The sequence below is a fragment of the Camelus ferus genome, chromosome 1, assembly GCF_009834535.1.
Source record: "Camelus ferus isolate YT-003-E chromosome 1, BCGSAC_Cfer_1.0, whole genome shotgun sequence".
Classification (NCBI taxonomy): Eukaryota; Metazoa; Chordata; class Mammalia; order Artiodactyla; family Camelidae; genus Camelus; species Camelus ferus.
In genome coordinates this window covers 32592943-32611794 of record NC_045696.1, presented here as the reverse complement: position 1 = coordinate 32611794, position 18852 = coordinate 32592943, and the positions used below count along the sequence as shown (strand labels likewise).

Genomic DNA, 18852 nt, shown 5'->3' with positions numbered 1-18852 from the left:
AAACCTACACACTTATGGTCAGTGAATCTATGACAAAGGAGGCAAGAATATACAGTGGAGAAAAGACAGTCTCTTCATTAAGTGGTGCTGGGAAAACTGGACAGCTACATGCAAAAGAAGAAAACCGGAACATTCTCTAATACTATAGATAAAAATAAACTCAAAATGGATTAAAGACTTAGATGTAAGACTGGAAACCATAAACTGCTAGAGGAAAACACAGGCAGAACACTCTTTGACATAAATTGTGGCAATGTTTTTTGAATCTGTCTCCTAAAGCAAAGGAAATAAAAGCAAAAATAAACTAATGGGAACTGATTAAACTTAAAAGCTTTTGTACAGCAAAAGAAACCACTGACAGAATGAACAGACGATCTACTGAATGGGAGAAAATATTTGCAAATGATATGACTGATAAGGAGTTAATATCCAACATATATAAACAGCTCATGTAACTCAATATAAAAAAAAAGTAACCTATCCAAAAAACAGGCAGAAGAAATGAATAGACATTTTTCTAAAGAAGAAATGCAGATAGCCAACAGGCACATGAAAAGATACTAAACATCACTAATCATCAGGGAAATGCAACCGAGAACCACAATGAGATTTCACCTCACACCTGTCAAAATGGCTATCATCAAAAAGAACACAAGTAACAAATGTTGGCAAGGGTGTGGAGAAAGGGGAACCCTTGCACACTTTTGGTGGGAATATAAACTGATGTAGCTACTGTAGAAAACAATATGGAGGTTTCTCAAAAAATTGAAAATATAACTACCATATGAGTCAGCAATTCCATTTCTGGATATATATCCGAAATACCCCAAAACACTAATTTGAAAAGATACATGTACACCCAACGTTCATAGCAGAATTATTTACAATTGCCAAGCTACAGAGGCAATCTAAATGTCCATCAATAGATGAATGGATAAAAATGTGAGAGATATATACGTATTTATATATATATATACATACATATATTAGAATACTACTCAGTCATAAAAAGTGAAAATCTGCCATTTGCAGCAATATGGATGGACTTGGAGGGCATTATGCTAACTGAAATAAGTCAGACAAAGACAAATACTGTATAAATCACTGATATGTAGAATCTAAAAGATACAACAAATTAGTGAATATAACAAAAAGCAGACTCACAGATACAAAGAACAAACTAGTTGTTACCAGTGTAGAGGAGAGAATGGGGAAGGGGCAACTTGAAGGTAGGGATTAAGAGGTACAAACTATTACGTACAAACTAATATGTATAAAAATAAGGATATATTATACAACACAGGGAATATACCCAATATCTTATAATAACTATAAATAGAGTATAACCTATAAAATTGTGAATCATTCTTTTGTACACCTATAATATATAATGTTGTACATCAACTATACTTTGACACTTTTTTTTTAAGAAACCCTTCTTATTGGTATGTGTAAGTGGAAATTACAGGAGTAGTCTCATTAAAAGCTGGCTGGATCCAGACATCCATACCTCTTTCTTCACCACCATCTGTATTTCATACTCAGCCTGACACTGGCAGGGCCAGAAGGGCCATAAACTAATAAAGAGTTAAATACCCTTACAGAAGGTGATTTTAAAAATAGAAGAGAAATATGCTCACTCTCTCAGCATCCATTTCATCTCAATGAGGGACTCCAATCCCACTTGGATAATAGGTCTTCCTTCTGGAGAAAAGGATGAGGTTCTATGACTGGCTAGGGCAGGGCCACTTGTCCCTTCCTCCGACTAGAGAGTGCACAAAGTACAATAAAGAATAATTTCATCAGAAACACGTGGATTGGGTGAGAGGAGAAATTTTCCAATGCATAGATGGGGCTTCTAATATAAAAAAGAAGAAATACCTATTCTAGATGCATAGCCAAAGGAATATATCATGCAATACAGGATTTCATGTTGATTTTCTACACATTTTACGACATTGGAATTTTTGCTTAACATAGATCCATATGAATATTTCTATGATGCTAAAAGAGATAAAACAACTAAGTTCGTGAAGGTTAGCAATGCCATAGGAAGCTGAGCAGATTGTGGGTCTGTACCTGATTCAGCCAGAGGATACTTTTTGCAGATGATCCTGCCCTGGAGACAACAGGAACACAATCTTGTAACTATGTATCATTTTACAGAATTGGAACAGTGTAATGGACTGATGATAAGTGGACTGAAAATGGAGAGAATAAACCAAGTTGCTACAGGCAAAGTACATTTGCAGACTAAAATCCTCATTAGCAGCACAAAACCAGAAGCCAAAACTTTGCTGCCTTAGCAGCACCCCAGTCAAGGATGCACTAATTAGATAAGGAGATAAACTGTGTTGCTAAAGCCAGCCCATCCTTTGTTTATGATCAGGCACTGAGTGACAGCAGTAATCATCAAGATCCAAATTCCAGTCAACACGGATAAAGAGCAAGGGGATGTCTAAGACTAAAACACTTGCCAGAACCAAGGACCAGTAAGACGGGCTTTGCTTGAACTTTAACCGAACAAAGTCTGGCCTTACACAGATGAGGACATCAGGTAAAGTGAAGCGGAGGGATGCACAGAACGATAAAGTGATTATTTCCTGGATATATTAGAGCATAATCAGGAATAGCCCATCAGACTATGGACAGCGAAGAACAGCAGAAGCTGAATTTTAGAACTATCACTTAATTCATATGCAAATCACTACAGTAGGTTCTCAACTGGTATCAGTGATGTGGCAGAGGATTGTGGGGACTGGGCACTCAGCAGAAATGTCATAAAGACCAGTACAGTAAAATGACTCAACATTAGTAGTGAGAAAGATTCTACAAAGGGTAAAGCAGGGAACAAGATCAGATCAACTTGTAGTGTCAGCAAGCCATTGTGAATGTCATAGTTTCATTTTAGGTATCTTAGATCTGGACCCTAATCTGGCTACTCAATTCAATGGACAAAATATGGACAGGAAAAATTACCTTCCTGAGAACACATATTTTTGCAAGATAAACCTGGATTAAAATTCAAGAGATTTCTAATCTTTCACTGTATGGTTATAGGTAACAGAAATATAGTCACTGAAAGCACACATTTTTCTACATTATATTGTTACTGACATTTGAATCTTGAATTAAACTATATTTCTGTCTGAAGACAATAATAACTTTCCCATTTCTAGCAATGAGATCTGTTTGATTAAAATATTTTATTTACTGGTCATTGCATTTTATGTATACTCTTTTAGAGCACTATGTACACGCATTTAAGTGTATGTGTGTCTGTATGTATAGACTTTAAAAAGCTATTTTAATTCATATATTTCATATAAACTTTGTAACATGAAAATTCACAGCAAGTTTTGGATTAGAGCTCTGGTAAGCTAGCTTGTTATTAGTTACATGACAGATTGGGAAGTTGGCCTTATGTTTGACATGTGCAATATCAGAGCTCATTACATACTATGAGTAGACTTTGTCTCAAGTCCATGCCTTTCATGACATTAGGTTAAGGAGGGCTGATGACTGTATTACAGGAGTTCAACACTACCTGGAAAACAGACCTCTTTCACAAAATAGTCACCAACTTGTCCATCAATGCCACAAACTCATTTAACAAAAGATATAATCTATCAACAACTAGAGGTAAGAATTACCTTAACATCCTTGAGTGAGACAACATATTAAATTCTCAATAAAGCATGAGAAAAGTTATCTTAGTCCACAGTGTGATGTAAGAATCCAATATGCTATAGACATTTATCCGTAAGTAAAGGACATAGAAATATATATTCATAATCATTATTAACAAGAAAACTTAACTGATTTTTAAACCACCAATTTGTTACTTTTAATTTTTTTCTATTTTTCTTTAATGTTTAAACACATACACACATACACATATTCCAAGTTAACATTTCCCAAATGAGTAGTGTAAAAAAAAATCAGCAGAAAAGAAAAAACTATTTGGAGAATTTTGTCATGTTTTCTTAACTGTAAGAGTCCAAGGTCATAATTCTATTTCATTAAGCTTTATAACTCAACCGAAGAAAGCCATTTTGAGGAAAGAAATTATATAAAATGAGAATACCTGGCATAAATTATTAACATCTTGAAAGTACATTCATATGGATAATGTATTAGTTTAATGTTCTTACTTTGCAGATTCAAAGGCAAAAAATTAGAATTTTATGTCAAATGATGGTCTCTGTATAGAATCATTACTTCAGAATGGTACAAGCAGAAGTACAGATAGCAACAGCCTATGTGCAGTAATGGGAACTCTGTTCTAGAGTAGCCTCTGAGCAGCTCCGTATATGAGCCCATACTTGACCATCAGCTTTGCATAACAAGGATAAGAAAAATAATGATCATACTGTTAATATTTAGTTATTCTTATAATAAAGTTAAAAAATAAAAAAACAGGTAGTTCTTTAAAAATCTTAATTCAAGTTCCCCTTTTCTGAGCTGCAACTCTTACTTTTCAATAGCACTCCACAGCTGATTAGATTCTCACACAATCTCGGTAATACTTTCACTGGAAGATGGTGTAGAAGATAAATTATCAAGTAATCATGTACTCTCCTGAAACAAGTTCTATTGATTTTCAGATTTGTGGCAATAGATTCTATCTGTAATAGAAGAACCCAGAATTCTGTATTTTTCCCTTAGATAATAAGACAACCATCTGTCATAATGTACAGTATATCCACTCACTGTGTTAGGTTATGTATTTTTCAATACTCTAATTTAAGTTTCAGAGTCAGTTTTTTTTTTTAACTACCTATTTTTGTACTCACAAAAATTCTGTATGCCAGAAAAGAATTCATGTTAGAGCACGGGAGAACTTTAATACTAGAATCTGTACATTAACTGCTTTGTGTCTATGAAAGTGAAACTAAACATACAATTACAGTTTGTACTGATGAAATCAATTAGTTCAGCTCCTTACAGGATATGTCATTCCTTTTTTGAGTTTTGGTATTAATTTCTATTTATTAGGGTTTCATAAGTGTATTACTTGGGTTTCATATACTATTTTCCCTGTAATTGTGGGATTCTCCCTGGTAGCCTCCATTTTCATGTGTAAGAACTATTAACCCATTTAGGCTTCTGTTGAGACTATAAAAATTCCCCAAGGTAAGTGCAATAAAAGCAAACAAATGGGACTAAATCAGACTAAGAAGCTTTTTTCACAGTGAAGGAAACCACAGACAAAATGAAAAGGCAACTGAATAGAAGAAGATATTTGCACATATTTCCAATAAGGGGCTGATATCCAAAATACAAAAAGAACTCAAGTAATTCATTATCAAAAAAAAACCTCATTTAAAAATGGGCAGAGGACCTGACTAAATATTTTTCCAAAGACGACATACAGTGGGCCAATAAACACATGAAAAGGTACCCAACGTCACTAAATATCAGGGAAATGTAACTCAAAACCACAATGAGATAACACAGCACAACTGTCAGACTGGCTGTTACCAAAAAGATAAGATACAAGTGTTGGTGAGGACATGGGGAAAAGGGAAACCTCATGCACTGCTGGAAGGAATGTAAATTTGTGCAGCCACTGTAGAAAATAGTATGGAGGTTTCTCAAAAAAACACAAATAGGATTATAAAGTATAAAGTATAGCAATTCTATTTCTGGGTATTTATCGAAAAAAATAAAAACACTAATTTAAAAAGATATATGTACCATTTTGTTCACTGCAGTACTATTTACAATAGCCAAGATATGGAAGCAACCTAAGTGTCCATCAATAGATGAATGGATAAAGATGTGTGTGTGTGTGTGTGCGCGTGTGTAAACACATACAATGGAATATTACTCAGCCACAAAAAGAGTGAAATATTGCCATTTGCAGCAAAATGGACAAACCTGGAGAGTATTAAGCTAAATGAAATAATTCTGACAGAGAAAGACACTTCAGATATCCTTCAATGATTGAATGATTAAGCACACTGTAATATATATTCTTACCATGGAATACTACTCAGTGATCAAAAGGAATAGTTTATCAAATGATACTGCATAGATCACTTGAAAGTACCAGAAGTTTACAACACTTACTTCAACTGAAGTAAACACAAAAATTCAACACATTTCAATTCTAATACACTGAATAGATTTTCCAAATTTTGAGTTATTAAGGTGAGGTGATGTTATATCTGATTCTCGCTATTGCCTGATAGTTACAGAAAGTCTCAGCCTAGCACACATGCTGAATCACACATGCTGAATCTCTGCTTGCAGAGTACTTTTCTGATCACTGTCTTGGTTCAAAGCAGAAACAGTGCTCAACAAGGCATTTTATTTGTTTGAGGCTGGGATTAACTGAATAATATATTCTGTAAATTGACTGTCCTGCTTAAGTATTAGAACACTTTTAGAAAGAACTTTAAAAGTCCATATTCTCCTCAATCATTACACACAAAAATAATGTAAAGCAGTATCTTACTATGAGATAGTTTCATTTATTAATAAGTTTTCAGTATTTTCTAGAAATAAATGTTTTATTTAAAGAGAAATGAAGAAATGTGTTCATACTGACCCAAATAAGGGAGATCAGGTTACATACATTCAACTCTAAATATAATAAATAATTGTTCAAATCAACTTCTACAGTGAAAAGCAATGCTTCTGAGATTTACTTATTATTTTATAATTTTACATTTCTGTAGTTGATATTTTAAAATATGTTTCTAGTTGCTTGCATTTTACCTAAGTTATTTTTCACTTGCCTGTAGATTGTCTGGATCTTAGTTTAAATAAGACTTAAAATATACTGTTAGGGTGAAATCATGCATACATTCAATGGACAGATTATTTTTATTGTGGGTGAAAGACCGTAGAGTTTTTTTTTTCATAACTTAAAATATACTTCAAGGGTATTAGATAGGTTAGTAAATTGGTTCTTAGTTTTTAAGTCTGAAACTTCATCACCTGCCTTTGAAATATCTAAATAAAATGCATCATTTCTTGTTTTGTATTCTTATTACTAATGTTTTGATGAGAACTCATGTAGAATCTGTTTTTAAAAAAAATCCTTGGAACTAAATGCAAAGTTTTTTGCTATGTATATTAAGGATTTATTGGCCATTTGCAAAATTAAAATTTGGAATATTTTATCAAGCAATAATTCTGATTAGTTAACAATATGAAGTATTAAGCAATATTTTTTTAAAAAGCATTGGAGAGTTACTAGCATTCAAATATTATTATACAACTCAAGTGAGACTTGGAGAGACATGGTTGGCTACAGCCAGCCAGCACTTCCTTTTTTTTTTTTTTTTTAAGTTGAAGTATAGTCAGTTTACAATGTCGTATCGATTTCTGGTGTACAGCATAGTGTTTCAGTCATACATATACATACATATATTCATTTTCATATTCTTTTTCATCATAGGTTGCTACAAGATATTGAGTACAGTTCTCTGTGCTATACAGTATAAATTTATTGTTCATCTGTTTTATATATAGTAGTTAGTATCTGCACATCTCAAACTCCCAATTTATCCTTTCCCATCCTTTTACCCTCTGGTTACCATAAGTTTGTTTTCTATGTCTGTGACTCTGTTCCTGTTTTGTAAATAAGCTTATTTGTGTCTTTTTTGAGATTCCACATATAAGTTATATCATATAGTATTTTTCTTTCTCTTTCTGGTTTACTTCACTTAGAATGACAATAACCAGGTCCATCCATGTTGCAGCAAATGGCATGATTTTATTTTCATGGCTGAGTAGTATCGAATCATATTCCATACTATACATTTTTGTGGACATTCAAATACTTATTTATAAACAAGTTGGAATCCCTAAGCCAAAAAAAAAAAAAAAAGCATTAGTTTAAAAAAAAGATGAAAGTTTTGGGGAATTATTTAAATGTAAAATAATTCTAAAAAATATTTAACTTTAATTATCCCTATCTTAGAGCTAAGAAGAGTTATATTTTCCAAGTTTGCACACCTAATAAGTGGTAATTTAAAATGTGCTTTTTTTTCTGTTTAAGGAGAATATAGATATGATTCACAAAGAGATACGGATATTTCTTAAATTTAGAACTTTTTTAGGGTAGAAAATTTGGCATACATCAAATGCAATGAGTTTACACTAAAAATAAACAGTTCTGTGCTCTAAAATGGTTTCATTTATTTCATTAATAATTGCCATAATTTATAAGTCTAAAAGGTACCCTGAAGATGTAACATTCCTGCAGCAGACACTATTAGCAAATGTCACACTGCAGTGTTCTTCATATATAAACAGAAGCCTCAGGAGACAAAGATGAAACTTCTTACATGAAAGATTATGCACTCTAAATGTCAGTCTCTTAAAATACTCTAAACCCTTCTTAAAGATAGTTAATGCAAATAGCCTAAAATGTGCTTCAAGTTATATTTCAAAGTATTTTTTTTCCTAGACAAACTGGTTGGCAGAAACATGAACAATTGTTTCACTTATAGGGCAGTCTGCGGGCGTTGCTGTGCTGCGCGCCGCCGGGTGATTACATCGAGCCGCCGGTGGCCCTCAGGCCGGAGGCGCAGGTCTGCCTTGGTTCGCTGGACCTTGGTCTGTGAGCAGCCACAATGTCAATCTTCACCCCCACCAACCAGATCCGCCTAACCAATGTGGCCGTGGTACGGATGAAGCGAGCCGGGAAGCGCTTCGAAATCGCCTGCTACAAAAACAAGGTCGTCGGCTGGCGGAGCGGCGTGTTAAAAGACCTTGATGAAGTTCTGCAGACCCACTCAGTGTTTGTAAACGTTTCTAAAGGTCAGGTTGCAAGGAAGGAAGATCTCATCAGTGCATTCGGAACAGATGACCAGACTGAAATCTGTAAACAGATTTTGACGAAAGGAGAGGTTCAGGTGTCAGATAAAGAACGGCACACACAGCTGGAGCAGATGTTTAGGGACATTGCAACTATCGTGGCTGACAAATGTGTGAACCCTGAAACAAAGAGGCCGTACACCGTCATCCTTATCGAGAGAGCCATGAAGGACATCCACTATTCAGTCAAGCCCAACAAGAGTACCAAACAGCAGGCTTTGGAAGTGATAAAGCAGTTGGAGGAGAAAATGAAGATAGAACGCGCTCACATGAGACTTCGGTTCATTCTTCCAGTGAACGAAGAGAAGAAGCTAAAAGAGAAACTCAAGCCTCTGATCAAGGTTGTAGAAATCGAAGACTACAATCAACAGTTAGAAACTGTGTGCCTCATTGACCCTGGCTGCTTCAGAGAAATCGATGAGCTAAGAAAAAAGGAGACAAAGGGCAAAGGTTCTTTGGAGGTACTCAATTTGAAAGACGTGGAAGAAGGAGATGAGAAGTTTGAATGACATCCATCAGTCTCCTCAGCTGTTAGACACTAAAGCCTTTTCGTTTCCCACAGTCCTCTTTTCTTTCTGTGATCTGCCACATACTTGCTCAGACGATTTGACATTTTCAAATGAAATGGAAATTAAACAACTCTATAAGCAATTATAAACTGTGCTATTCAATGAGCATAAACATAAGAACTCCATGAAGTATGAATAAGATGGCATGATACCATCTGCAATTAAAAGCACCATAACCCAGTTAACTGTTTTGTGCATAATGGCTAGTGAATCCTTGTCTGGCTCCTAAAATTGCCAGATGTGCCCTGATTGGCATAAATTAGGTCTACATGTATGTGAAACTTTGGGCTGTATATCTTGCATCCTTATAGAATATTTAAGTACTTTTTTATATTACATTTCAGTACTCTTCAGCAGAATAACTATTCAACATATGTACTTCACAAAGTTCGAAGTTCACATTTAGAAATAAGACAAGTATGTCTTAGGTGAGTTGTTTCTTACCATGCTAGGGTAGTTTTCATTTTCCAATCATGAATTAGTACATCAGTACACCTCATATATTTTGATCCTCCTTTCCTGCAATTTATAATATCTAAGTATTTACATGCAGGTATTTTTAAAGATCCACCAATATATTTTCCTGGTTTAAGAAAAACATATAAGCATGCATATTAAAATTATTTCCAATGAACACATGTATATAAATACATGATTTGATGTTCTGAAGATAAATTCATCACGTCTTACTAATATTTTGCAGTTAAAGTGTAGAATAAAGATTCTATAAACTTCTTAAATCAAGCAAAAAGTTCATAGGAGTATCGATATAGGGACAGGACTGCACAATGTTGAAGAATGTTTGCTGTCTCAGTTAACTTTAGTCTTCTCATATGAAGGACCAAGGGACTATCCAGGCTAAACTCTCCTCTGGGACTTCTCATCTCCTTGACGCATATCTCATCTCTAAGATTTTTATGCTATAATTATTACCATTAAATTCCAACTGCTTTAAGGGAGCATGCCTAAGAGTGTGATCGTACTTAATGCCACAGAATTACACACCTAAAATGATTAAATGTTAAATATTGTTCTATATATTTACAATAAAAAATGCAAAAAAAGAAAGAGAATACAATAGACTTTCGACATTATTTACATGCAAATTTCACCTAATAGTGTTGAACAACTAAGTTTTCAAAATCATGCTAAGCAGTAATGTGCATAGAGACTAAAGACATATCCAGCCCTGAAATTATTAACAATCTTATCATAAAGGCAAAACAAGCAACTGAAAAGACTAAATGTTGCTAAAGGAATTCAGGGGCGGACTTTGTTAAAATATTCTTGGACAAATTAAAGACTTGAATGAATACTAAACAGCTCTGCTCATTTAAGATACTGGTTCTGTCAGTAAGGGAAGCGTGGTCACAATAATCAGGGAGGCCCCTGTTCTGTGATTCCTGACATCTGTGGCACCACTGCAATCATCACGTATGACAGTCCTTTGGGATCAGTAATTAATGGGGGAGATTTTAGTCACTTGCTTCATTTCCAGTTGCCTCTGTCCTCTGTGGCTCCATAAGTAAACAGAAATCTTGACTCAAAGCCTTGGAAATCTGTTCTCTTTTTTAAGTTCCCAGGAAAATGAGAATTGCCCTTAGAACCCCTTAGTGACTTCCAGTGGTCCTATATAAATCTGAGGTTTCGTTCAAGGAGTCATGCTGGCCTGTACACAGACATCAAGAGAGTTGAAAATGGCGCTTATCTACCCTACTCTTCAAAACAAAAATTAAAAAGCTATTTTGCTGACAGTTTGTTTCTCTAAGGAGAAACAAAACTACTGGCTTTCCTCGTATCTTGAAACACCTAATACACTATGATTGAAGTATTAAAATATAATAGATCACATATTATTAGTGATGCAAAAAATTAGTCCTATTACAGTCCTATTTCAGTCTTATTACAATTTTACTTTGACTAACTGAAATTTGTCATGCCTTGCTTTGAAGTATTTACTATTTTTAGTTTAATTGCAGCTAAATACAGATTTTAAAGATGCGGCTTCATTCTCAAAATGTTGTATGAAAATAAATATTTTTGGAATGCACAATTTCATATCTTTAGGAAACTCCAGTGTTTCTCTTCCTTGTATTTTCTGTCTCATAACTGAGTAACATCAATTGAACAGTTTAGTTTGGGTCTCCTGTTTTAACGAAATTGTTTTTCCTCCATAAAAATTCTGTTTTTCCAATATTTGGAATCATTTTCTAAGCCATAAAAGATCTACAATTGTGGTGTGGGTAGGTAGGTTTTTGATTTCATTATCAAATTTTCAGCCTAGTCTTCTGACTCAACTCCTGAAAATCAGTATTACTATGAGCAGGTTTTATTGCAGGTATCCTGCCAGGTTTGCTCCTGTTTGAATGAATTTTATGTGATACTGTCCTCCTCTTAATCCCAGTAGAATTTCATGTTTTTAATAATTTATTAAGTTCATTTGCTTGGTGCTTTCAACATTCTGGCACAGTTGTGTTGTCTAATAATTTTCTAATAAATAAAAATCTTATTTTCCTGTGTGATATTGTAGCACCAGTTTCAGTTTATAAATTGAGCAAGACGACAGAAACCAAATGTTTCAGTTCAGTGCTGTGTTCACATTTCAAGGAATCTTGACTATAAACTGTAAGGACATCATTGCCTTTCTTGTACAATAACTTTCTTAGAATTAATGTTATTAAGTCACAAATTAAGTATTTCTCCACATTACATAACTTCTCAATGAAGAATAAAATGGAGACTGTGGCATATTTACATGTGGACAAGTTTCTAGGATTTGGGCAAGGGTAAAAGTAGTGTAACAAGAACAAAGTATAGCAACCACATTTTAGTGTCTGTTTTGTGCATTTGTTACCCATTTAGTCCCGGGGTGGGGGTGAATAGAGGAAAAAGAGGAGTGCATGCATATTTTAGAACAGGCTGTAAAATATGGAAATTAATAAAAAGGGAGCTAGCAATTGTTACGTTTCTACCATGTGTTAGGAATTACACTAAATACTTTATGCATGTCTTCTGAGTTGAAGTAGGTATTATTGTTTTGATTTCATAGTTAACAGTTATGAGAAGGTTCATAAGACCAGTAGTCAGACTCACATCTAGATGTTTGGATTCCATGCTCCTTCCCAAAGCATCTACAGTATTTAAGCCAAAAATTCATCTGTGCATAGTGAACACTACCCAGCTTCAAGTACTAAGGTTGAAATACATTTATGGGGATGTTTTTGGTCTCACTGAACCTGTTTTTTCACCTATAATCTGAAGTATTTTGCAAAATTATCTTCAGAATTTTCCTGATTATTATTATCACCTCCTTACCAAATGGTTTTATTCTTTCTTGCTTACTTCCTGCTTATAATCAAGAAATGCCACTTTAAAATTATAAAGCTGACATAGTAAGTGGAAGCAAGATATTTTGTAAATTTGAGTCTTAAATTAGAAAAATTAAAATTAGAAAAAAATTAAAATTAAAATATATTATTTGCCTTTAACATTTTAGCATTCAACACTAAAAAGGACAGGAATAAAATATTTTTACTGAATGAATGAATGAAAAGATGAACAGATGGTTTTGTTCATGGATGTATCTCCAATGCTGCTTGTAAGCACTGAGATGAAGGTATTCAAAAACATCAGACTTCCTCTTGTTTTGAACTCCTAAACAACTTTATGTAAGTCAAGGTCTTATTATTATGGAGGATCAAATCAGGAAATATGTATTCCCCTAGGAGACTGAAATTATATGTCCTCTGAAGTTTTTTTTTTTTTAAGTGAGAGTTTCTTTACCTAAGAAATCCATTTAACCTTTATTGAATGACATTATTGGCAATAATGATGAAAATGGAGTAACATTTATTATTCCAAGAAATTTAACGTCTTCTAATTGAGCAAGAAACACTGCACATATTAAACACGGCATCAACGTACTGACGGTCACCTTAATTTGGAATTTTGACTTAAAGATTATTGGATACTATTTGACATATTAAAAAAAAAAAAAGAAAAGAAAAAATAGAACCATTCTAAATGGACATTAGGGTGACTAAATAAACCGCTGTATAGTCACACACTGGATTACTACCTAACACCTGAAGAGCCTGAACATGAATAAATATCAAAAACATTTTACTGAATGAAACAGAAAATTGCAAAGGGATAATTTATCAGTGCATTAGCACTCATTCAATCAAAAATTTTGATTCCCTTTTGGAGAATCTTTTATGCAGAAGCTCTTATTCTAGGCAAGGGGTACAGTACGGAGAACAAAATCAATAATATACATTTTCAAATAAATAATTTATATTAACATGAGAACATATTAATGTATAAAATTCAAAGATACATATGGCAGGGATATCACTCAGCTTATTTCATTTTTAAAACCTGAGTAAAATATGGCAAAATATTCGCATTTGATGTTTGGGCCTGAGTTCATGAGTGACTGCCATTCTATTTACCATACGTTCTAATGTTTAATTATTTTTTGAGTAAATCTATGTTAATAAGCATATACACCAAGAAGTACTGTATAAACATGTAGCAAAATATAAACACGTAGCAAAACCATAGCAATTTGGTGACTGAGAGTTGAGAATATTGGTCTTTGATCAAAACAGGAGGGAGTAAAAGAAATGCCTCATTGTGAAAAAAGGAAAGGAAAACATCCTGTTCTTGCACAATTCAGCATCTGAACTGGCACTTTGCTTTCAGTTTCAGCGTTGACTTTTCAGTCTTTCCAACTTCCTCCACGCGGCGTGTCTGCCTCTGGAGTGGCAGCAGCTCTCACGGCTGCTTTGGCTACATTTGGCAGTCGTAATATAAGAAATGAGCCAAGCGCTTGAATCCGGGTCTTTTTTTTTTTAATTCATTCTTTCTTTCCTCTATGTTTTTAAAGCAACATCTAGTACTTCAGCTCATTCCTTGGCAACTGCTATCTTGCCTGGATAGCCATCAATAATGGTGTTAACACAGAGTGACTACGGTCAGAGACTCAGGTTCTGTGGCACCAGTGGCCTTGCTGGTCATGCAGCCAGTGCACCTGCTGCTGGTGCAGCATCAGGCTGTTGATAAAACTGTAATCCCCTCATGCTTCACCAGTTTAGCTTTGAAAGCCACCGCGGGCATGTAGGAATGTCTCATGGAAAGAGTGAACACATTCCCAGGAATAATTTTTTTTCTATAAGCTTTCTTCTACATTTTCCTATACCATAAACAATTACTTTTATTCATTTTAGAACTAGCAGAGGCGTAAGTTAAGTCTCCAAACTGGAACTAGGACTCAACTAACTCCTTTCCTTTCCAAGACACTTCAGTGGTCAACATGGGCATGTTTACCTCAATTTCTTTAGGGAGGCTTATTAGGAGGTGCTTGGGGCAAAATTTTTCTTAGATGCAAAATTCTAATCTGAAAATTCCTTCACTCCTTAAATTTTCTCTTTGAGTTATATCATTCAAAAAATTGTCATCACTGAATGGAGATTCCCTCTACCCATCTCTCAGCAAATCTTAACCTGTTTTCAAAATCATATGAAGTTTGAATTGTTGTAGAATTACAGCTCAGGAAACAAAAATAATTTTCTAAAAAGTTATTTGTGTGTTCTGAATGCTTAATGATCCCACTAAGAGAAGAGAAACTCAGCTAAAACCACATTTACTATAAAATGCTCCACCCAACTTCAGTCTATGGAAATAACTGTGGCTTATGAGTGTGTTAATATATGTTAATTTAGGAGCTTAATAAATCATTGACAGTTCATGTCACTATTAAACATAGACTGTATTCTGATAAAATGGAAACCTATTAATATAGGTCATTTCCACTTAGATCTTGACTAGGAAAATGCACATAATATTAGGTTTATCAAAGTAGATGCCTCCTCATATATAAAAACAAAATCTAAAAAACAAATTACTTTTACATATTAAAACTATTACTAATTAAGATTTTGATAAAATACTGATGTATATGTATATATATATGCTTACATTTAGTACGTATTTATCTCAGATATTTTCATGAACATGTTTATAACATGCAATATATAGTATGCTTACATGTTATTATGTTTATAATAGGTAATGCATTATATATTTATATGCTATTACATGTTTATGATATATACTATATAACAGCATAACAAATAATCAAATAAAGAGAGTAAAATCCAAAAGTTCTCAGAAACAGACACAAGCTATTTGAAAGTTATTTTATAATACTCAAGAGAGTGTATGCATAAATAAAAATAGCACAACCAAAACAAAGATAATTCAATTTAACTCTCATATAATCTAATGCATACTTATCAGTCTTTTCCTTGGCCTTTAAAAATGGGTTTGGCTTACTGTCTGCTGAAGAAAATTCATTCTTGGCAAAGGTTTTAGACACAGGAGATCTGGTTTATTTTGATAAAATTGAAATTTAAAGACCACTTCTTTCCATGATTGTTTTGGTGCCTGTAAGACTTCCAAATGAAGGAGATGCTTTAAACATATGGATGGGGTTAAGATGCCATCTGTACCCTGCATGGGACCTCATACATACTAAATATTGGGATAGCTTTTCAGACAACACTTCTAACTGAAAAGTAGAAAAAATGGATACTTAAGCCTTGGTTAGAAAAACTCAAGTTATTATTATAAGTAGCTGCAAGTATAAAATGTACAAATATTCACATATTTACATAGAAGATATTATAGAAAATACTCCTTTGTAAAATTGATGGCATTAACAGAACCATAAATTTAAAGTCTGCAGAATTCTGAATTAACTTATTATATATCTATAAATTGAGTCCAGTAAGAAAAAAGCACCATAATATTAAGTACACTGGTAGATGTTTTGAAAGCCATTTTGAGAAGAAAATGCATTCCAGATTTTATATGGCAGAATCAACATCATTAATACCATTTCTTTTTTATTCCCCAAATAGAGTCACTTAGCCACTATTTGCTGCAAACCATAAAATTAATCCAGCTTTAACTTAAGGTACAAAATTTAAATGCAAAGTAATAGAGTGAGGCTTCTTCCTCCAGACATATATATACATTTCTCATAACAATTTGATTCTATCTAATGAGCAGCACATGAGTACTAGCAAATTTCTAATAAAATGCTGTGGAATTGAGAAACAAAGCGAACACAAGGATTCCTCCCTCCCCTTCTCACATGCCCTATAGGCACATCAGGAAAGTACTTGCGGTCTGCATTCCTAAGGTACAATTAAGACTGGTTTTATGAGCAGACAAGTAAATATGAGAAGTACCTGAAAGCATGCCCTCTGCTCCTTTTTTCTTAGTCTTCAAATGCTTTGTCTATATTTGTAAACACGAAGACTGGCTTTGTGTTTACAAATATAGATTTATGTCTATTGGATTAAACATGAAATTGAATTTTGAATAACACCTACTATTATCATCATAACAGTAGTGAAATAATTTCTTATGAAAGACCAAGTCATGTTGTCAAGGAACATGGGATAAAGGATGAGAAATGGACTCAATAGATTTAAGTGTTCTCAAATGCCTACAAGTAGCAAAATGAGTATATGTTTATTTGTGGCTTTTTTCTTTCCTACCACTAAGTGAATCATTTTGTGCATCGATACATTCAACACAAAAGTAGAAAATATTGTTGCAATGGAATACTTTAGTTGTGTGTATAATCTTACACTCTTATTAAAACTGTAGAGAGGGATGCATTTTCTTTTTAATTCTTAAACAGAACCACAAATTGAGTCATACGCTAGTGATCATTATATTTAATTATCTTTGGTTTTGCTAAGAAAATCCTTTTCATAAATGGAAAGATTTAAATAAAAGCAATAGGTTAAATAGTAACTTAAGCTTTTCCATTTTTTTGAAAAATTGGAAATTTATGTTTTCAGTGTTTTTTAAAAAAAAAAATTTAGGGGGAAGGTAATTAGCTTTATTTCTTTATTTTGTTATTATGTAACAGAGGTAATGGAGATTGAACCAAGGACCTTGTGCATGCTAAGCATGCACGACCACTGAGCTGTACCCTCCCTCCCATAATCTACTATTTCAATAATGGTTGTTTATTTTAATTCCTATATCATTTCTCTGATCTCCTTGTTCTCTCCAAATTCATAAGTAGCAGAGATAATTTTCATCTTAGTTGCAGTTAAGTATATATACACACACAAAAACATACATATATGTGTGTATAGATTTGTATGCTGTTTTTAATTCAATTTTTAAAAAAAATTATCACCTAAGCTCATTTTTATATGAAATCTCAAGGCATTAAAGCAACTGTAACAGAAATTTCCCCTACCTTCTTTAAAAGGCAAAAAAATGCCCTTGTTGATTTATAACTCTTCATCCTGCCCTGCACTGATCTCTTTTTCTAGTTTTTGTTATGCAATCACAAGGTTACCACAAAGTGACATGGAAATGGTATTAAAATAATAAAAACAATAATTCAGAGTAAATGGTTTAGGAGTCCTGCTTGAATACCTTTCAAATTCGTTCATGAATAAAGAATCTTATTTTATTGGGCTAAATATATTGTTAAAATCTAAAAATTTATTCACATTGACACTGTGAATTATTTTCTAAGCTCAGTAATTTTGATGCCTGTCCTGATTTGTAAATCACCATATAGCTGCCTAAGCATGCACAGGATATTATGTGCCTTGTAAAATGAGCAGTAAATGATTTTCTGTACTGTTGTTCTTAATGAGAGAATACAAAGCTATTCAGAGAGAGCTACAATTGTGAAATAGTTTCTTTACTGACCTAGAGCAATCTGTGCTCTCTCTCAACTGACTTCATGAACATTAAAATGCTGTTTTGAGATAAGATTCAAGATACAAATAATCACTGCTACCATTGTAAACTGCATGAAATTTTATAACTCACTTACATTGCTTAGATTTTAAATTTACCTTAAAATATTCTGAATAGTAACACTTCTTAAGGTAAATCTATAAACATTTAAAAGGTTATAGTATATTGTTAAGGATATACGTTTAAATATATAAACACAACACACTTCTATATGTGATATATGGACAATACCCATTCTTTAAATTTTAGGGCTTACTCTGGTTTTAGTTAAATACAAAAATCTGTATGTATGTAAATACATTAAATCTTTAGTTATTTAAATATTAAAAATAAATATTTTAAATGCAAAAATATTTAAAATATATTTCCAATTTCTGAAATGAACATTAAAATCTGATTTATAACTAGGTATATATACTTTTTTTGTTGTAATTAATGAAGAATAACTAAAATGACAGTATATGAAACCTCTCCTACATGTAACTTTGGAGATTTGATTTAAAATATCTTGTGAGACAAATGACAATATGAAGGTATATTCAACAGTAAGTCATAAAGTACTTCTATGCTTCAAAAAATTTACTACTTTTTTTCTAACAAACATTTAAAAGTATAATATAGACTCAGGGTACAAATCAAAATA

At 33.2% G+C, this 18852-nt stretch overlaps 2 protein-coding genes across 5 annotated transcripts in view; one reads left to right on the top strand and one right to left on the bottom strand.

Annotated features, from left to right (window-relative positions):
* CADM2 (cell adhesion molecule 2) overlaps positions 1-18852 on the bottom strand; it is a 948208-nt gene that overhangs the window by 405813 nt on the left and 523543 nt on the right. The gene's annotated exons all lie outside the window — the stretch shown is intronic.
* On the top strand, positions 8463-9445 carry LOC102509761 (ribosome maturation protein SBDS). Its single transcript, XM_032477444.1, has one exon. The coding sequence runs from the start codon at positions 8592-8594 to the stop codon at positions 9342-9344; it is 753 nt and encodes a 250-aa protein (XP_032333335.1). The 5' UTR covers positions 8463-8591; the 3' UTR covers positions 9345-9445.

Bases quoted from the DNA above. Each gene is read 5' to 3' on its own strand.
- LOC102509761 (XM_032477444.1), top strand. From the start codon at position 8,592: ATGTCAATCTTCACCCCCACCAACCAGATCCGCCTAACCAATGTGGCC.